The sequence below is a fragment of the Orycteropus afer genome, unplaced genomic scaffold (genome assembly GCF_000298275.1).
Source record: "Orycteropus afer afer isolate SDZICR_OR568_19922 unplaced genomic scaffold, OryAfe1.0 scaffold00244, whole genome shotgun sequence".
Taxonomy (NCBI): Eukaryota; Metazoa; Chordata; class Mammalia; order Tubulidentata; family Orycteropodidae; genus Orycteropus; species Orycteropus afer.
Genome location: NW_006921831.1, coordinates 4,066,818 through 4,081,882, shown reverse-complemented (window position 1 = coordinate 4,081,882; position 15,065 = coordinate 4,066,818). Strand labels below are relative to the sequence as shown.

At 60.3% G+C, this 15,065-nt stretch overlaps 1 protein-coding gene across 1 annotated transcript in view; it reads left to right on the top strand.

The window, feature by feature from the left end:
* Positions 1 to 15,065, top strand: part of MUC5AC (mucin 5AC, oligomeric mucus/gel-forming) — a 36,128-nt gene that overhangs the window by 5,614 nt on the left and 15,449 nt on the right. The window contains exons 7-29 of the mRNA XM_042782109.1: positions 24 to 194; positions 387 to 504; positions 663 to 801; positions 1,854 to 1,964; positions 2,337 to 2,406; positions 3,148 to 3,285; positions 3,374 to 3,538; positions 4,193 to 4,287; positions 5,196 to 5,322; positions 5,812 to 6,067; positions 6,149 to 6,201; positions 7,850 to 7,950; positions 8,319 to 8,470; positions 8,775 to 8,913; positions 9,148 to 9,261; positions 9,444 to 9,623; positions 10,573 to 10,812; positions 11,297 to 11,453; positions 12,154 to 12,282; positions 12,529 to 12,691; positions 12,795 to 12,838; positions 12,926 to 13,119; positions 13,749 to 14,764. Of these exons, the coding sequence (XP_042638043.1) occupies positions 24 to 194; positions 387 to 504; positions 663 to 801; positions 1,854 to 1,964; positions 2,337 to 2,406; positions 3,148 to 3,285; positions 3,374 to 3,538; positions 4,193 to 4,287; positions 5,196 to 5,322; positions 5,812 to 6,067; positions 6,149 to 6,201; positions 7,850 to 7,950; positions 8,319 to 8,470; positions 8,775 to 8,913; positions 9,148 to 9,261; positions 9,444 to 9,623; positions 10,573 to 10,812; positions 11,297 to 11,453; positions 12,154 to 12,282; positions 12,529 to 12,691; positions 12,795 to 12,838; positions 12,926 to 13,119; positions 13,749 to 14,764 (4,072 nt within the window). The remainder of the gene's footprint in view (positions 1 to 23; positions 195 to 386; positions 505 to 662; positions 802 to 1,853; positions 1,965 to 2,336; positions 2,407 to 3,147; positions 3,286 to 3,373; positions 3,539 to 4,192; positions 4,288 to 5,195; positions 5,323 to 5,811; positions 6,068 to 6,148; positions 6,202 to 7,849; positions 7,951 to 8,318; positions 8,471 to 8,774; positions 8,914 to 9,147; positions 9,262 to 9,443; positions 9,624 to 10,572; positions 10,813 to 11,296; positions 11,454 to 12,153; positions 12,283 to 12,528; positions 12,692 to 12,794; positions 12,839 to 12,925; positions 13,120 to 13,748; positions 14,765 to 15,065) is intronic.

Below are 15,065 nucleotides of genomic sequence, written 5' to 3'. Positions count from 1 at the left end.
CTGTCCGGCCTCACTCCCCTGAGACAAGGACAAGCATGACACGAAGCCCATCTTCCCGGCTGCAGCGGCCAAGGCATGCCCCTTCAACATGGAACACCATGAGTGCGGCCTGCCCTGCCCCAACACCTGCTCCAACCTCGAGCGTGCCCAGCTGTGTGAGGACCACTGCGTCAGTGGCTGCTTCTGTCCCCAGGGTGAGACAGCACCCCCTGACTCCCCTCAACAAACAGAAACAGCCTGGGTGCCCGGAGGCTGGTGTGGTCTGCACCCCCCGTGGCCCGAGGTATTCTGGGTCTCTAGGGTGCAAGGACACAGACCAGCCCCTCTTGGGCTGCAGGGGCTGGGCACAGCCCTAGTGCCCAGCCTCACACTTCCTGGTCCCACAGGGATGGTGTTTGATGACATAAGCCAGAACGGCTGTGTCCCCGTGGCCCAGTGCTCGTGTGTGTACAACGGGTTCTCCTACCCACCTGGTGCCATCTACTCTACTGACTGCACCAACTGGTAGGTCCCGGGGCTCAGCCCTCAATCCTGGGTAAGGCTGGGAGGGCCCCAGGGGCTGTGGTTCAGGTGCCAGGTCCTTGTTTCCCACAGGGGAGGCCGGGTGCCAGCAGTGGGGGCTCCCTGAAGCCACATCCCACATGGAATCTCTCTCTCCTCAGCACCTGCTCCGGGGGCCGCTGGAGCTGCCAGGAGACCCCGTGCCCCGGCACCTGCTCAGTGCTGGGGGGTGCCCACTTCTCCACCTTCGATGAGAAGCAGTACACAGTGCATGGGGACTGCAACTACGTGCTGGCCAAGGTACCGCTACCCATCCAGGCATGGCCAGTGTTCTCAGTGCCCGTGCCCAGCCCTGCCCAGCCGAGCGTGACCCAGCCAGGCTGGCTAGTGATGGCTTTGTGTCACTGCCGGGCTTTCCCCATGCCAGGCCCCATGGGCTCACTCAGTCTGTGACCCTGGTCAGTGCCCTGATCTTTGTGCTTTGGATTTTGTTTTTGGTGTTGTTCTTAAGTTAACACACTTTATTTTTCAGAGGACTTTCAGGGTTTAAGAAAAACTGCACAGAAAGTGTGGAGAATCCCCAAAGCCCCTGCTCTGTCAGTTTCCCCACTGTAACATGTAGCATCCCTGCAACATACACTGTCACAACTGATAACCCCACGTGGATACGTTGTTACTGGTTGGAGTCCAGTGTCCTGTGTGCTATAGTCCTGTGAGTCTGACAAATGCACAGTGTCATACGTCCACCACTGTAGGGTCCTGCAGGATACATACCTTCACGGCCCTAAAAATTCTCTGTGCCCTTGTCCATCCCTCCTTCTCTCCAGAAACCACTGGCCTTTTCACTGGTTAAATACCAGGTGCCTCGAGTCATCTCTGACTCATGGCGCCCCACGTGGGTTGGAGCAGAACCATCCACAGGGTTCCCAGTCATCTCTGACTCATGGCACCCCACGTGTGTTCTCGGTGGTGCAGTTTTCGATAGATTACTGGTCTGTCTTCTGAGGTGTCCCTGGGTGGACTTGAACCTCTGACCTTTTGGTGAGCAGCTGAGTGCCACAGCCACAGCCACAGCCAGGGCCACCACTGTCTCCAGGGTCTTGCCCCTCCTTGAATGTCCTGGAGTTGGCTCACGTGAGGTGGGGTCACACTGGCTCTCGTCGCTGATCCATGCACTCGGGTTCTGTTTGCACCTGATGTTCCTTCTGAGGGGGTCTGCCAGTATTCTGAGGACTGCACGGGCCGCCCCGTGCCAAGCTCCCGGCATTTGCTGGAATAGGGTTTGCAGTGAGCGGGGTGGGGCAGGGAGGAGGGGCGGGGTGGGAGAAGAGTGACGAGTGTGTGTCCTGCAGCCCTGTGATGGCAGCAGCTTCACCGTGCTGGCCGAGCTGCGCAAGTGTGGACTGACAGACAGCGAGACCTGTCTGAAGAGCGCGACCCTCAGCCTGGCTGGGGGACAGACCGTGAGTGTGCTGGGCCCAGGGTGGGGTGGGGGGACAGGGACAGACCATGAGTGTGCCCGGACTCATAGAGAAGAGGGGATGGGAGGCAGAGGCCCAGACCCCCATCCCTTTGCGAGGTCTGAGTTACTGTCCCCAAACTCGCCAGCAGTGACTTCTCTGCTGAGGTCATTTCCCTATTCTGTAACTTTGGTGTTTCCTGTCCTAATGAAATTCTCACAGAAGATGTAGGAAGGGCTGAGCACCTCCAGCCCACAGGCCGCCTGGTAAAGGTCCCCAGCCCCTCCACAGGCACAGTTCTCAGCCCATAGGGCCAGGTTCAGGGGCAGCAGGGCCTGGAGCCGGCCCGGCCACTGACCTGTGCTGTGTCCCTAGGTCATCGTGATCAAGGCCAGTGGCGAGGTGTTCATCAACCATATCTATACACAGTTGCCCGTCTCTGCAGGTGAGGGCACCCGCAGTGCTGTGCTGCCTGGGGTCCTGCCCCCACACCCCACTGAGGCCCAGCCCTCTGTCTGGGGCCATGCTGCCTGGGGTCCTGCCCCCACACCCCACTGAGGCCCAGCCCTCTGTCTGGGGCCATGCTGCCTAGGGGTCCTACCTTTCACACCCCACTGAGGCCCAGCCCTCTGTCTGGGGCCATGCTGCCTGGGGTCCTACCTTTCACACCCCACTGAGGCCCTGCCCTCTGTCTGGGGCCATGCTGCCTGGGGTCCTACCTTTCACACCCCACTGAGGCCCAGCCCTCTGTCTGGGGCCATGCTGCCTGGGGTCCTACCTTTCACACCCCACTGAGGCCCAGCCCTCTGTCTGGGGCCATGCTGCCTGGGGTCCTACCTTTCACACCCCACTGAGGCCCAGCCCTCTGTCTGGGGCCATGCTGCCTGGGGTCCTACCTTTCACACCCCACTGAAGCCCTGCCCTCTGTCTGGGCCGTGCTCCCTGGGGGACCCGTCCTCACACCCCACTGAAGCCCTGCCTGAAGGTCCCACCCCTCATCCCCCTCTGAAGCCCTACCTGGAGGTCTTACCCCATACACCCCTCTGAAGCCCTGCCCTCTGTGTCCAGGCTATGGTGTTTGGGGTTCCATCCATCCCTCACCCCCCTCTGAAGCCCCGCCCTCTGTGTCCAGGCCGTGGTGCCTGGGGTCCCGCCCCCTCTGAAGCCCCGCCCTCTGTGTCCACAGCCAACGTGACCATTTTCAGGCCCTCGACCTTCTTCGTCATCGCCCAGACCAGCCTGGGCTTGCAGCTGGACATCCAGCTGGTACCCACCATGCAGGTCTTCCTGCGGCTGGCGCCTGCGCTCCGGGGCCTGACCTGTGGTAAGAGGCGCTGCCCCCTCCCTGGGCACTGGGCCCCTTGCCGTCCAGGGTGCCCTGGACCTCACGTCCACCCTCTGGCCACCCCCAGGTCTCTGTGGGAACTTCAACAGCATCCAGGTGGATGACTTCCGGACCATCAGTGGGGTAGTGGAGGGCACAGCTGCTGCCTTCTTCAACACGTGGAAGACCCAGGCCGCCTGCCCCAATGTCAGGAACAGCTTTGAGGACCCCTGTTCCCTCAGCGTGGAGAATGGTACCCACTTGCTCGCCCACCTCCCTGCTGGGCCTGGGGCGAGGGCACCACCCTGCACATAACGGGCCACCCGCTTGAGCAGCGCTTGCTCAGGCCACGAAGGCCCAGGCAGGGCTCCTGCTGGTCACCCTGGCCCTACCTTTGAGGGGGGAAGACTGATAGAGACAGGCAAACAAACCAACTTGTGTATAGAAACCACCATAGACAGTTCCAGAAGAAAATGAACAGAGTTCCACACTGAGGGCCAAAACCACTCTCCTGTGCCTGCTTAGAAACCGGGCGACCTCAAGAGGAGACCCCCACCCTCATAGAGAGAGTTGTCCCGGGCATGTCCATCTTATGAGCAGCCACGGCTTCCGGGTAAAAGAAAGGCCACCTCTTTGTCTACCTCACGTTTGGCCTGACCGTTCACCCCCAGAGTGGGGCTCACCCCCAGAGCGGCAGACCCACCAGTGCCCAGAGAAGAGTCCGCATGGGCTCTGTGTGTCTGTCCACAGTGACAACCACTAATGCCCAGAGCAGGGGAGCAGCTTAGAGGGCTAGGTGGAATGGCATCACAGGGTAAGCAGGGACCTTGCTGACAAGAGGGTGCCTCATGTGGGCGTGGCTGGTGTGGGTCTCAGCCACCCGACGGGCTCCTTCCTGTGTTCACAGAGAAGTACGCACAGTACTGGTGCTCACGGCTGACGGACGTCGAGGGACCCTTCGCCCACTGCCACACTGCTGTGAACCCCGCCACCTACTACTCAGTAAGGCCCACTGCCTGTGTCCCCTCCTGGCTGAGCCCCCACTGTGGGCCACGAAGCCACCTTTGGAGACAGGAGAAGGCACCAGAGCACAGGCAGCTGTGAGGGCTGGAGGTGACCTGCCCTCCCCACATGGCTTTCCTCACTTGACCCTGGCCCTCCACAGGCCACAGCTGGTGGAGCCTGGCACCAAGCCTAGGTCTCTCGTTCCATCTCTCTATCCCGTTCTTCACCTACCCACTCATGCACCATGCACCCACACATTCACCATGCCACATTCACCTATCCATCCACCCACCCATCCATCCACCTACTCACCCACCCACCCATCCCTCCATCCATCTACTCATCTACCCACTCACTCACCCATCCACCCACCCATCTATTCACCCACCCACTCACCCCCCATCTATCTTCCTATCCACTCATCCACCCACCCATCCACCCATCCACCTATCCATCCATCCATTCACCCATCCATCCACCTATTCACCCACCCATCCATCCATTCACACATGTTCACCATGGTTGACTCACACTTCCAGCCCTATACCAGGTACAGAGATTCACTCCAAGCACTCCAAGTGTTTTGGCCAGTGGAGCCCCAGGGTAGCCGTTGTTTGGGTGCTGATCTTACGGAGTTATACTAACAGAAGGCTGTGACCTCCAGGCCTCCCCTCAGCCCACCACAGGAGCCTCCCCTCACCCCAAAAGGCTTGGCTCCAAGATCCACTGTGCAAGTCCTGTAGAAGACCCCCAGTGTCTGGGAGAGGGGTCCTGGAGGACATTGTGAGGCCGATGGGAAAGACCAGGAACTCAGAAAGGAAGACGCAGGGCAGAGTGCCTGGACACGGGCTGGAGTAGGAGCAGGGATGCTCGAGTGAGGTCCCTAACTGCCTGTCAACCCCCAGAACTGCATGTTCGACACCTGCAACTGTGAGAAGAGCGAGGACTGCCTGTGCGCTGCGCTGTCGGCCTACGTGCGTGCGTGTGCTGCCAAGGGCGTGCTGCTGCACGGCTGGAGGAGTGGCGTCTGTGGTGAGTGAGCAGCGCGGTCCGCCACCTGTGCCCCAGGGGCCCGGGCATGTGCCCCATCCTGGCACCAGCACCTCAGGGGCCCAGGCGTGTGTCCCACCCAGACACTGGCAGCTTAGGGGCTGGGGCACATGCCCATGTGCCCCACCCAGCCATCAGCATCCCAGAGGGTCAGACACGCCTCCCTAGGCTCCCCAACCTACTGGGCCACTGGCACCCAAGGGGTTCAGGCATGTGCCCCTCGCCACCCGCCACACCCCACCACACCTGGCTACAGATACCTGGAGGGGTTCAGGCATATGTTCTATTGCCTCAGCGAGGCACCTGGAACCCTGCACAGGAGGAGGGGAAGGCTGCCTTCTGTGGGTGGACCCTGGTGGTGGGGTGCAGAGAGGAGCTAGAAGCTGGAGTGCCTCGTGGGGACCCCACCGAGGACTGCCTGTGTCTGTGCCTATGGGCATTCTGAGTCCCTTCTTCCTGGGGTCTCTGCAGCCAAGCCCACAAGCACGTGCCCCAAGTCCCTGATCTACCTGGATTTCATCAATACCTGTCAGCCCACCTGCCGCTCCCTGAATGAGGAGGACATCACCTGCCACATCAAGTTTGTGCCCGTGGATGGTTGTGCCTGTGCCAATGGCACCTTCCTGGATGACTCGGGCAAGTGTGTGGCGGCTGCCAGCTGCCCCTGCTACTACCGGGGCTCGGCTGTCCCCAGTGGGGAGTCAGTGCACGATGGCGGGGCTGTCTGGTAAGAGCATTCAGCCGGCTGGGTAGAGTCAGAGGGTGGTGCTGGCCCCGGACCAGGCCTCTGAGCACACTCTTCCCACAGCACCTGCACCCACGGGAAGCTGACCTGCATTGGAGGCCACACTCCTACCCCAGGTGAGCTCCTTGGTCTTGGGAAGGAAGGAAAGGGGAGTAAGCCCACAAAATGGACCTGGATTCAACTGTCCCCAAGCCCATCTGGCTCAGCTTCTTAGGACCAGGGGTGACTCATGCTCCCCTAGGCCTCAGTGAGGAGGACAGGGTGGGGGGAGCGCACACAGGGCACACACGTACACACACATACACACTCACACAGGTATACATGTGCACATACCACATATGCATATATGTGCCCACACTCACAGGGCATACACACACATGTACACACTCACACATGTACACACATGCACACACAGGTACACAGATGCACATACTCACATGAATACACATATGCAGGCACATGTCACACATGCATACATGTGCACCTCACAGGTACATATGCACACACAGGTACAGATGTGCACACACCCACACAGGCACCACACAGACACAAGTACACAGATGCACACACGGGCACAGTAACCACACATGTATACATGTGCACACTCACAGGCACACATGCACACACTCAGAGATATCACACGTGCACATGCTCACATAGGTACACATGTGCACACACTCACAGAGGCACTAAACTTGTACGCCCATGCAGCTACACACGCACACGTGCACACACCCACACAGGTACACATGCACACACAGGTATGCATGCATACATACAGACACAGGTACACATTCATACACACATGCACACACAGGCATTACACATGTTCACACAGATACAATGCACAAGCATACACAGGTGCCGCCCATGCACACACACACAAGCACACATACACACATGCGCACACACATGCACACAGGCATCACACATACACTCACACAGCCACACATGTGCGCACACACTCACACTGACACTGCATGTGCACACTCACAGAGGTACACATCCACCCACAGGCACACATGCACACACATGGGCACATGCACACACTCACAGAGGTACCACATATGCATGCTCACATGGGTACACATGCACACATGCACACACATGCACGCACAGATACACACATGCATGCATATGCACATAGTCACACACGTACACAAATGCCACCCATAGGCACACACAACTACCACACATGCACCATGCCACACATGCACACACATGCATATACTCACACAGGCATACAGCCACAAGGATGCTCACATAGCACAAACAACCCAAACACACATCAACCCACCACCAAAATATAAAAAAATGCAAGCATACATACGTACACACCAACACTCACTTGCTTATGAGATTCTAACCCAAGCCCGCTGTGGCCCCAGGGAGGAGCCGTGACCAGTGTTGTTGCTCCTGTGACTGTGTGGGCGCTGGCTAGGCCACAGTGGGCATGGCAGGGCTGGGCTGATGTGCCAGTCTGCCATCTGCTGCCCTGGGGGCCCCTTCAGTTTTCATGGGAGCAGTTTCTGCCTCTAAATTAACTAGGGCTTCCTGGCAACCCACTGGGGGTTTGCCTGATCACAGTGACCACCTTTATATGGCCAACAACTCCACCTGACCCCAAGGACTTCTCTGAATAGGTCAAAGGTTAACCTTTAGCCTCCCACCTCTCTCCACACCTGGTGGTGGTGTTGGGACACCCTGTGCAGCAAAACGGGTGAGTGGGTGGGTCAGGTCCCCTGAATGGTACCCTTCCCCCAGTCTGCACTGCACCCATGGTCTACTTCGACTGTCGGAATGCCACACCTGGAGCCTCAGGGGCCGGCTGTCAGAAGAGCTGCCACACCCTGGACATGGCCTGTGTAAGTGCACCAGCCCTGTGGCCCCCGCCCACCCCTCACACATGCGTGGCCCCACCAGAAGCGGCGGGGGTGGGGGACTCACGAGCAAGAAGGACCCTCAGGGCCACACCGTGATCTGCAGAGGCCCCAACCAGGCATGGGTCCTAGGGCACCATGTGCCAGCCCCTGGGCTCCCCACCTCCTTGCTTGCTGGGCTCACTGCACCTGGGGCCCTAGCACAGCCCACCCAGTGGGCACAGGGGGCTTTTGCTTCTCTCTGAGGACACAGTGTGCTCTCTCTGGCCCTTGTCCACCCTGCCCCTGGCCTCACTGCCTGTGTGTCCACCCTGCCCCTGGCCTTATCAGCTGTGTGGCCATTGCTCCTACAGTACAGCCCCCAGTGTGTCTCCGGCTGTGTGTGCCCTGATGGGCTGGTGTCGGATGGTGAGGGTGGCTGCATTGCGGTGGATGACTGTCCGTGTGTGCACAATGAAGCCAACTACAAGCCAGGCCAGACTATGCATGTTGGCTGCAACACCTGGTATGTGTGGGTGCGGCCAGTCCTCGGGGGGTGGCTTCTGGGTCTGGGAGGTGGGCAGTGTCACTCAGAAGCCGAGCAGGCCTCTAGAAAGAGGTCCCTAGGACTCATGGGCAGATGACTGGATAGGTGTCACCACAGCCTGGCCAGTGAGCAGGATCCCTCCTGTCTCCTGGGGTGCTGGTGCCTGCCAGCCCCTCCTCGGTTTGGAGCCTATACCCCAGTGAGGCGCCGAGGAGTTCCGGGCAAGCTGGGTCCCCAGCGTGCATATCCCTGCAGCCCTGTGACTCTGCCTCCTGCCTCGTAGTACCTGCAAGAACAGGATGTGGCAGTGCACCCAGGAGCCCTGCCTGGCCACCTGCACCGTGTACGGGGACGGCCACTACATCACCTTTGATGGGCAGCGTTTCAGCTTTGATGGGGACTGCGAGTACACGCTGGTGCAGGTGCGCTGTGCTCCCCAGGCCTTGCAGCAGGACCCCAGGCTCACAGCACCCCTCCCCAGGCTCACAGCACCCCCAGCTCAGCAACCCCCCAGCTCAGCAATCCCCCCCACGGCTCAACAACCCCCAGGCTCAGCGTCCTGCCCTCTCCCCTTGGGTGCCTAGTGGTGTGGGGGTCAGTCTCCCACTTGGCCCCTGGAAGGTGGGGGGATCTGGAACAGCCTTTTGCTTCCCCAGGACCACTGTGGCAGCAACAGCAGTGGCCAGGGCTCCTTCCATGTTGTCACTGAGAACATCCCCTGTGGCACAACAGGGTCCACCTGCTCCAAGGCCATCAAGATCTTCCTCGGGGTGAGTAGGGGGCAGGGCTGTTCCCGGTGGGTGAGTGGGTGGGGTGGGAAATGGGGGGAGCCAGGGGCTACTCTGGATAAGCTATCCTTGGTGCGGTGGGTGAGGGGCCAGGTGACCTCAGAAGGTTGCTGCTGGGGCAGGCATCCTGGCGAGGTCTGAGCCCCGGCCCCTCTCCTCGGCAGAGCTATGAGCTGAAGCTGAGTGGCGGGAAAGTGGAGGTGATAGAGAAGGGGACTGGGCAGGCGGTGCCCTACTCCATCCGCCAGATGGGCATCTACCTGGTGGTGGACACTGATGTTGGCCTCGTGCTCCAGTGGGACAAGAAGACCAGCCTCTTCCTCAGACTCAGCCCCGAGTTCAAGGTCAGCCGGTGCCCAGGACACCCTCCTGGGATGGGGCTGCCTCTTGGAGGGGGAGGCAGAAGACCTACTGGGAACACAGGAGGTTCAGGTGGGAGAGAGGGAGAGACAGAAAAAGAGGGAGAGAGAGACAGAGAGAGAGGGAGAGACAGAGAGAGAGGGAGAGACAGAGAGAGAAAGGGAGAGATAGAGAGAGAGGAAGAGAGAGATACATGGACAGAGAGAGATACAGGGACAAAGAGAGGATGAGAGAGAGAGAGAGAGAGAGAGAGAGAGAGATGAAGGGACAGAGGGAGAGAGAGACAGAGACAGAGAGGGAGAGAGAGACAGAGAGAGAGGGAGAGAGAGATACACGGACAGAGAGAGAGGGAGAGAGAGATACATGGACAGAGAGAGATACAGGGACAAAGAGAGGAAGAGAGAGAGACAGAGAGAGATGAAGGGGCAGAGGGAGACAGAGACAGAGAGGGAGGGAGGGATGAAGGGACAGAGAGGGAGGGAGGCAGAGTGAGACAAGCAGAGGGAGACTGCAGGAGCCCGCGCCCCCCCAGGAAGGACGCCCGCCAGGGTAGCCCTCTGCTGTCTCCCAAAGAAACCCACTTGAGCTCCACCCTGAGGCTGTGAACCCCACTCTGAGCTGACTGGCAGGGTGGCCAGGCCCCCACCAGGCACAGTCAGAGGGAAGCCCTGCACCCTGCACCCTGCGCCTTCCACCCTGCACCCACCTGCCACCATGAGCTGGCACGCAGTGAGGAGGCAGATGTAAAGCCCACTTGGTTTTCGGCCTGAGAGCCCATGGTCTCTGAGGGCAGCACAGGCTGGCCCAGCCCGGTCGGAGCTTTGGGGGGACACTGGGGACCCCTCCCCTTCAGACCTCTCCCTCCCAGGCCTTCCTGGGGTCATTGTGGTGCCCTTCCTGGTCACTGGGCTCACGGCTTCCACCTGTGCGCAGGGGAAGGTGTGTGGACTGTGTGGCAACTTTGACGGCAATGCCATCAACGACTTCACCACGCGGAGCCAGTCCGTGGTGGGCGACGTGCTGGAGTTTGGCAACAGCTGGAAGTTCTCCCCATCCTGCCCAGACACCCGCGCACCCAGGGACCCTTGCACCACCAACCCGTACCGCAAGTCCTGGGCCCAGAAACAATGTAGCATCCTCCTTGGTGCCACCTTCACCGCCTGCCATGCCCATGTACGGAGCCAAGGGGACCCTGGACCTGCCATCGTCTGTGGGGAGGAAGGGCCCAAGGCACATGGGGGGATGTGAGAGCGGAAGGGACAGACATTAGGGCGGGGGTCCAGGCAGCTGGAGCTGGGGGACCAATGTGGAGCACCTACAGATTGCTTACCTGGGCCAGGACCCCTGCCGGCCAATGGGTAGGAGAGTGGGCAGAGCCTACACGTGCAGACCAATGAGGTCTGGGAGCGCCCCGGCAGCCGGAAGCCCTCTGGACTGCAGTACATTGCTGGGGTCGGGAGAGTTTTGGGGTACAGTGCTCAGCATGGTGTCCCTGCCCGCAGTCACCTAGGGTCCTGTGACTGCGTTCCCCAAGCTCCAGCGGACACCAGTCAGGCTGATCGCCAGCCGCATTCCTACCCCAAGGAGCCGGGGAAAGAGGGGGGCCTTGCTAGCACCCCTCCTGTCCCCTGCAATCCGAAGCCTCCTTTCCCCGCAGGTGGAGCCCACCAAGTACTACGAGGCCTGCGTGAGCGACGCGTGCGCCTGCGACTCGGGTGGCGACTGCGAGTGCTTCTGCACCGCCGTGGCCGCCTACGCGCAGGCCTGCCACGACGCAGGCGTGTGCGTGTCCTGGCGCCGCCCCGACGTCTGCCGTGAGTCGAGCTCTGTCCGCGGTGCTGAAGGGCCGGGGAGGGGGCGGTGTGGTGGCTCAGTACGTCAGGCTGATGGGAGGAGTTGTTGTTTTTGTTGTTGTGTGCCGTGGAGTCCACCCGACTCATAGCGACCCCTCCTTGGGTTTGCGAGGCGGTATCTCTATGGAAGTAGATTGCCCAACCTTCCTTCCGAGGAGTGGCTGATGGGTTTGAACTGCCAACCTTCTGGTGAGCAGTCAAGTGCCTTAGCACTATGCCACCAGAGCTCCTGATGGGAGGGGTTGACAGGAAAAATTAAATTGGGGGCAGGGGTGCTGCTGAAGGGGGAGCACAGCCCTGGGGAACATTCTGTAGCTAGAGGGGCTGGCGGAGCCTCTCCCAGCCCCCAGCGAGATGGAGCCTGAGCTGGTGGGCCTAACTGGGGAGCCCCTAACAGCACCCCTGGGAAGCCATTGGAGACCCCTGATGTAGTCCCCCTGCCTACACGCCGTATCATGGGTGGGCACTCTGAGGCTCCCCCCAAGGCCACGTCTGGAGGCACAGGAGAGGGAGATGGCTCCAGGCACCTGGGGGCTGTCCCAGACTTGGGCTCAGGGGATGCTGTGCCCTCCCTGGAGCCATCTGTCTGAGGTCTCTGAGGGGGCTTCAGGGCTGCGGAGCTGGGTCCAGCGGTCCTCTGAGTGCTCCCTCCCGCCCTCAGCCCTGTTCTGCGACTACTACAACCCCCGTGGGGAGTGTGAGTGGCACTACCAGCCGTGCGGGGCTCCCTGCATGCGGACCTGCCGGAACCCCAGCGGGCGCTGCCTGCATGATCTGCACGGCCTGGAAGGTGGGTCTCGGCTGCTCTGGGGTGAAGGGGGCGTGTCCTTCTTACATGCTAGAGCCTCTGGGATCTGAGTTGGGGTCTGTTCTGAGGTTCTTGTGATCTGGGGCCTGTGGCATCCTATGTGGACCCTTAGTTGGGCTGACCCCTCATAAGCCTTTAACAGCCTTGGCAGCTGCAACCCCCCCCCCCAGCCTTGCAATTGTGGTCCAGGGCTGGGTGGGGCTGGGACTTAGGTCTCTGACCCCACAGGATGCTACCCCAAGTGCCCGCCAGAGGCTCCCATCTTTGACGAGGATGAGATGCAGTGTGTAGGCCAGTGCCCGACCCCGCCACCCCCGCTGCCCTGCCGCGTCAGGGGCAAGGACTACCGGCCTGGTGCCTCGGTGCCCTCCAATGAGAACTGCCATACCTGGTGGGCCACTGGGCAGAGTGGGCGGGGCCTGGAGCACATGGTGGGAGGGGGGAAGGGCCACCCCCATGTGTCCTCACCCCCAACCATCCCCCTTCTGTTTCAGTGTTTGCACAGAGAATGGTGTGGCGTGCATCTATGATGCCGAGGGTGAGTAGGGGCAGCCCTCCTGGGTGTGGGGTTCCAGGGTCCGTGCCACGCCGCTCCCCCAGGCACATTCCCATCCACTCCCTGCAGCGTGCTTCTGCACCTATGGTGGGCAGCGCTTCCACCCTGGGGCTGTCATCTACCACACGGCTGATGGCACTGGTTCCTGCATCTCTGCTCGCTGTGTGGCCAATGGTACCATTGAGAGGAGCATCGAATTCTGTGACACCAGCACTGCACCCACTACCACCTTCTCCTTTTCCACCAGCTCAAATGGTGAGGCAGCCTGTGGCTTTTGTGGGGGAGTGGTTGTCAGCAGAGAGGCCCTGGGCATCACCAAGACTTGTTCCTGGTACTGACCACGGAGCTACCTGCTGGATGCTGTGTTCACAGTCAGGGTGCTGAGGGGTGGGCAGGGGCACGGGGATGACCCTGTCATCCTCTGCAGTCCTCTGCTGCCAGAGGTGGGCTCTGGGGGCCAGGGCTGAAGGTCAGCAGGGGAGGGCTGGAGCCCCATATCCTGGGCAGCTTCTGGGAGCAGACTAGAATTTGTGGGGACCTGGGACACACACCTGGGGAGTCCCTCCCCTCTGCTTACCTCACACACACGTGACTGAGTCCTTGTCCTCTTCTAATGGGGGGTATCTGAGAGCTCTCAGAGCTCTGTTGACACCCCAACAGTAAACTGTGCATTGACACTGGGGAGGCTCCCTTCTCTTGAGTGAGAACAGCTCACCTGTGCACTCAACCCACATGCATGCCACATCTTGGGGAGCGGGCAGGTTCCTGCTTCCACCAAGCTCCAGTGATGGCTAGACAGATGGGCAGAGGACATAGCCCTGCCTGACACAGGCTGTGAAGAACCAACAAGGCCCAACTGGGTGGCGTGGCTCTCCCCAGGCCATGGCCCCAGCTGAGTGCACCTCCTCTTCTTTCTCCCACAGGGGGGAGTTCCCCTCGAACCACAGTGAGCACGGTTACCAGCAAGACCCTCTTGACAGCTCCAATCAGCTCCCCAACATTGACACCTGCCCCAGGCTGTGGGGAGCTGTGCCAGTGGACCCCATGGCTGGATGTCAGCCACCCGGGACAGGGAGCGGACAGTGGAGACTTCGACACGCTGCAGAACCTGCGTGCTCATGGGTTCCGAGTATGCCAGCGGCCCCGGGAGGTGAAGTGCCGGGCTGAGGGCATGCCCAATGTGCCACTGGAAGCCCTGGGGCAGCACGTTGAGTGTAGCCGGACGGTGGGGCTGATCTGCTTCAATAAGGACCAGACCTCAGGGCTCTGCTATAACTACCAGATCAGAGTGCTGTGCTGCTCCCCCGTGACCTGCCCCACCCCCAGTGGCAGCTCACCCCTTACCTCCTCTGCCATCTCCAGCACAACCCAGACTACAGCTTCGTCCAAGACCAAGGTCATTCCGTCCAAGACCACTCCAGGCCCTGAGCCCAAAACCAGCACTACAGCTAGCACAGTACCCACCCCGGGCACCTCCACACCCACTCCAGGCACCTCCATGCCCACCCCGGGCACCTCCACACCTACCACAGCAAGTGTCTCGGCTCCCAGCCCAGCACCAACAGCCACTACAGATAGGACGCCCCCTGGTGAGGTCAGCACACCCTCTTGTTTACAAGACAGGTGTAAGTGGACCAAGTGGCTTGATGGCAGCTATCCTGAACCTGGGAGAAACAGTGGCGACTTTGACACCTTCCAGAACCTGAGAGCCAAAGGATATCATATCTGTGAGCACCCCAGAGAGGTGGAGTGCAGGGCAGAAGAGTTCCCAGAAACGCCGCTGGCCCTGCTGGGGCAGCAGGTGATCTGCAGCAAAACTGAGGGTCTGCTCTGCCTGAACAAGGATCAGCTGCCTCCCATTTGCTACAACTACGAGATCCGCCTCCTCTGTTGTGATGTTGTGGACGTGTGCGTAAATGTCACTCACTCACCTGTGACAACACATGTGGTTCCTCCCTCTGTGCCCACAACCACCACAACCCTGACACCTGCAACCACTCCCACCCCTCCACCCACAGCCACCACAACTATTTCTACCACTGTGACCCCTGTCTCCACAACCACACCCCCCGTTTCTACAACCATCACACCCCCTGTCCCTATAACCATCACACCCCCTGTCACAACCACCACAATCCCTGTCACCACCACAACCCCTGTCACAACCACCACAACCCCTGTCACAACCACCACAATCCCTGTCACCACC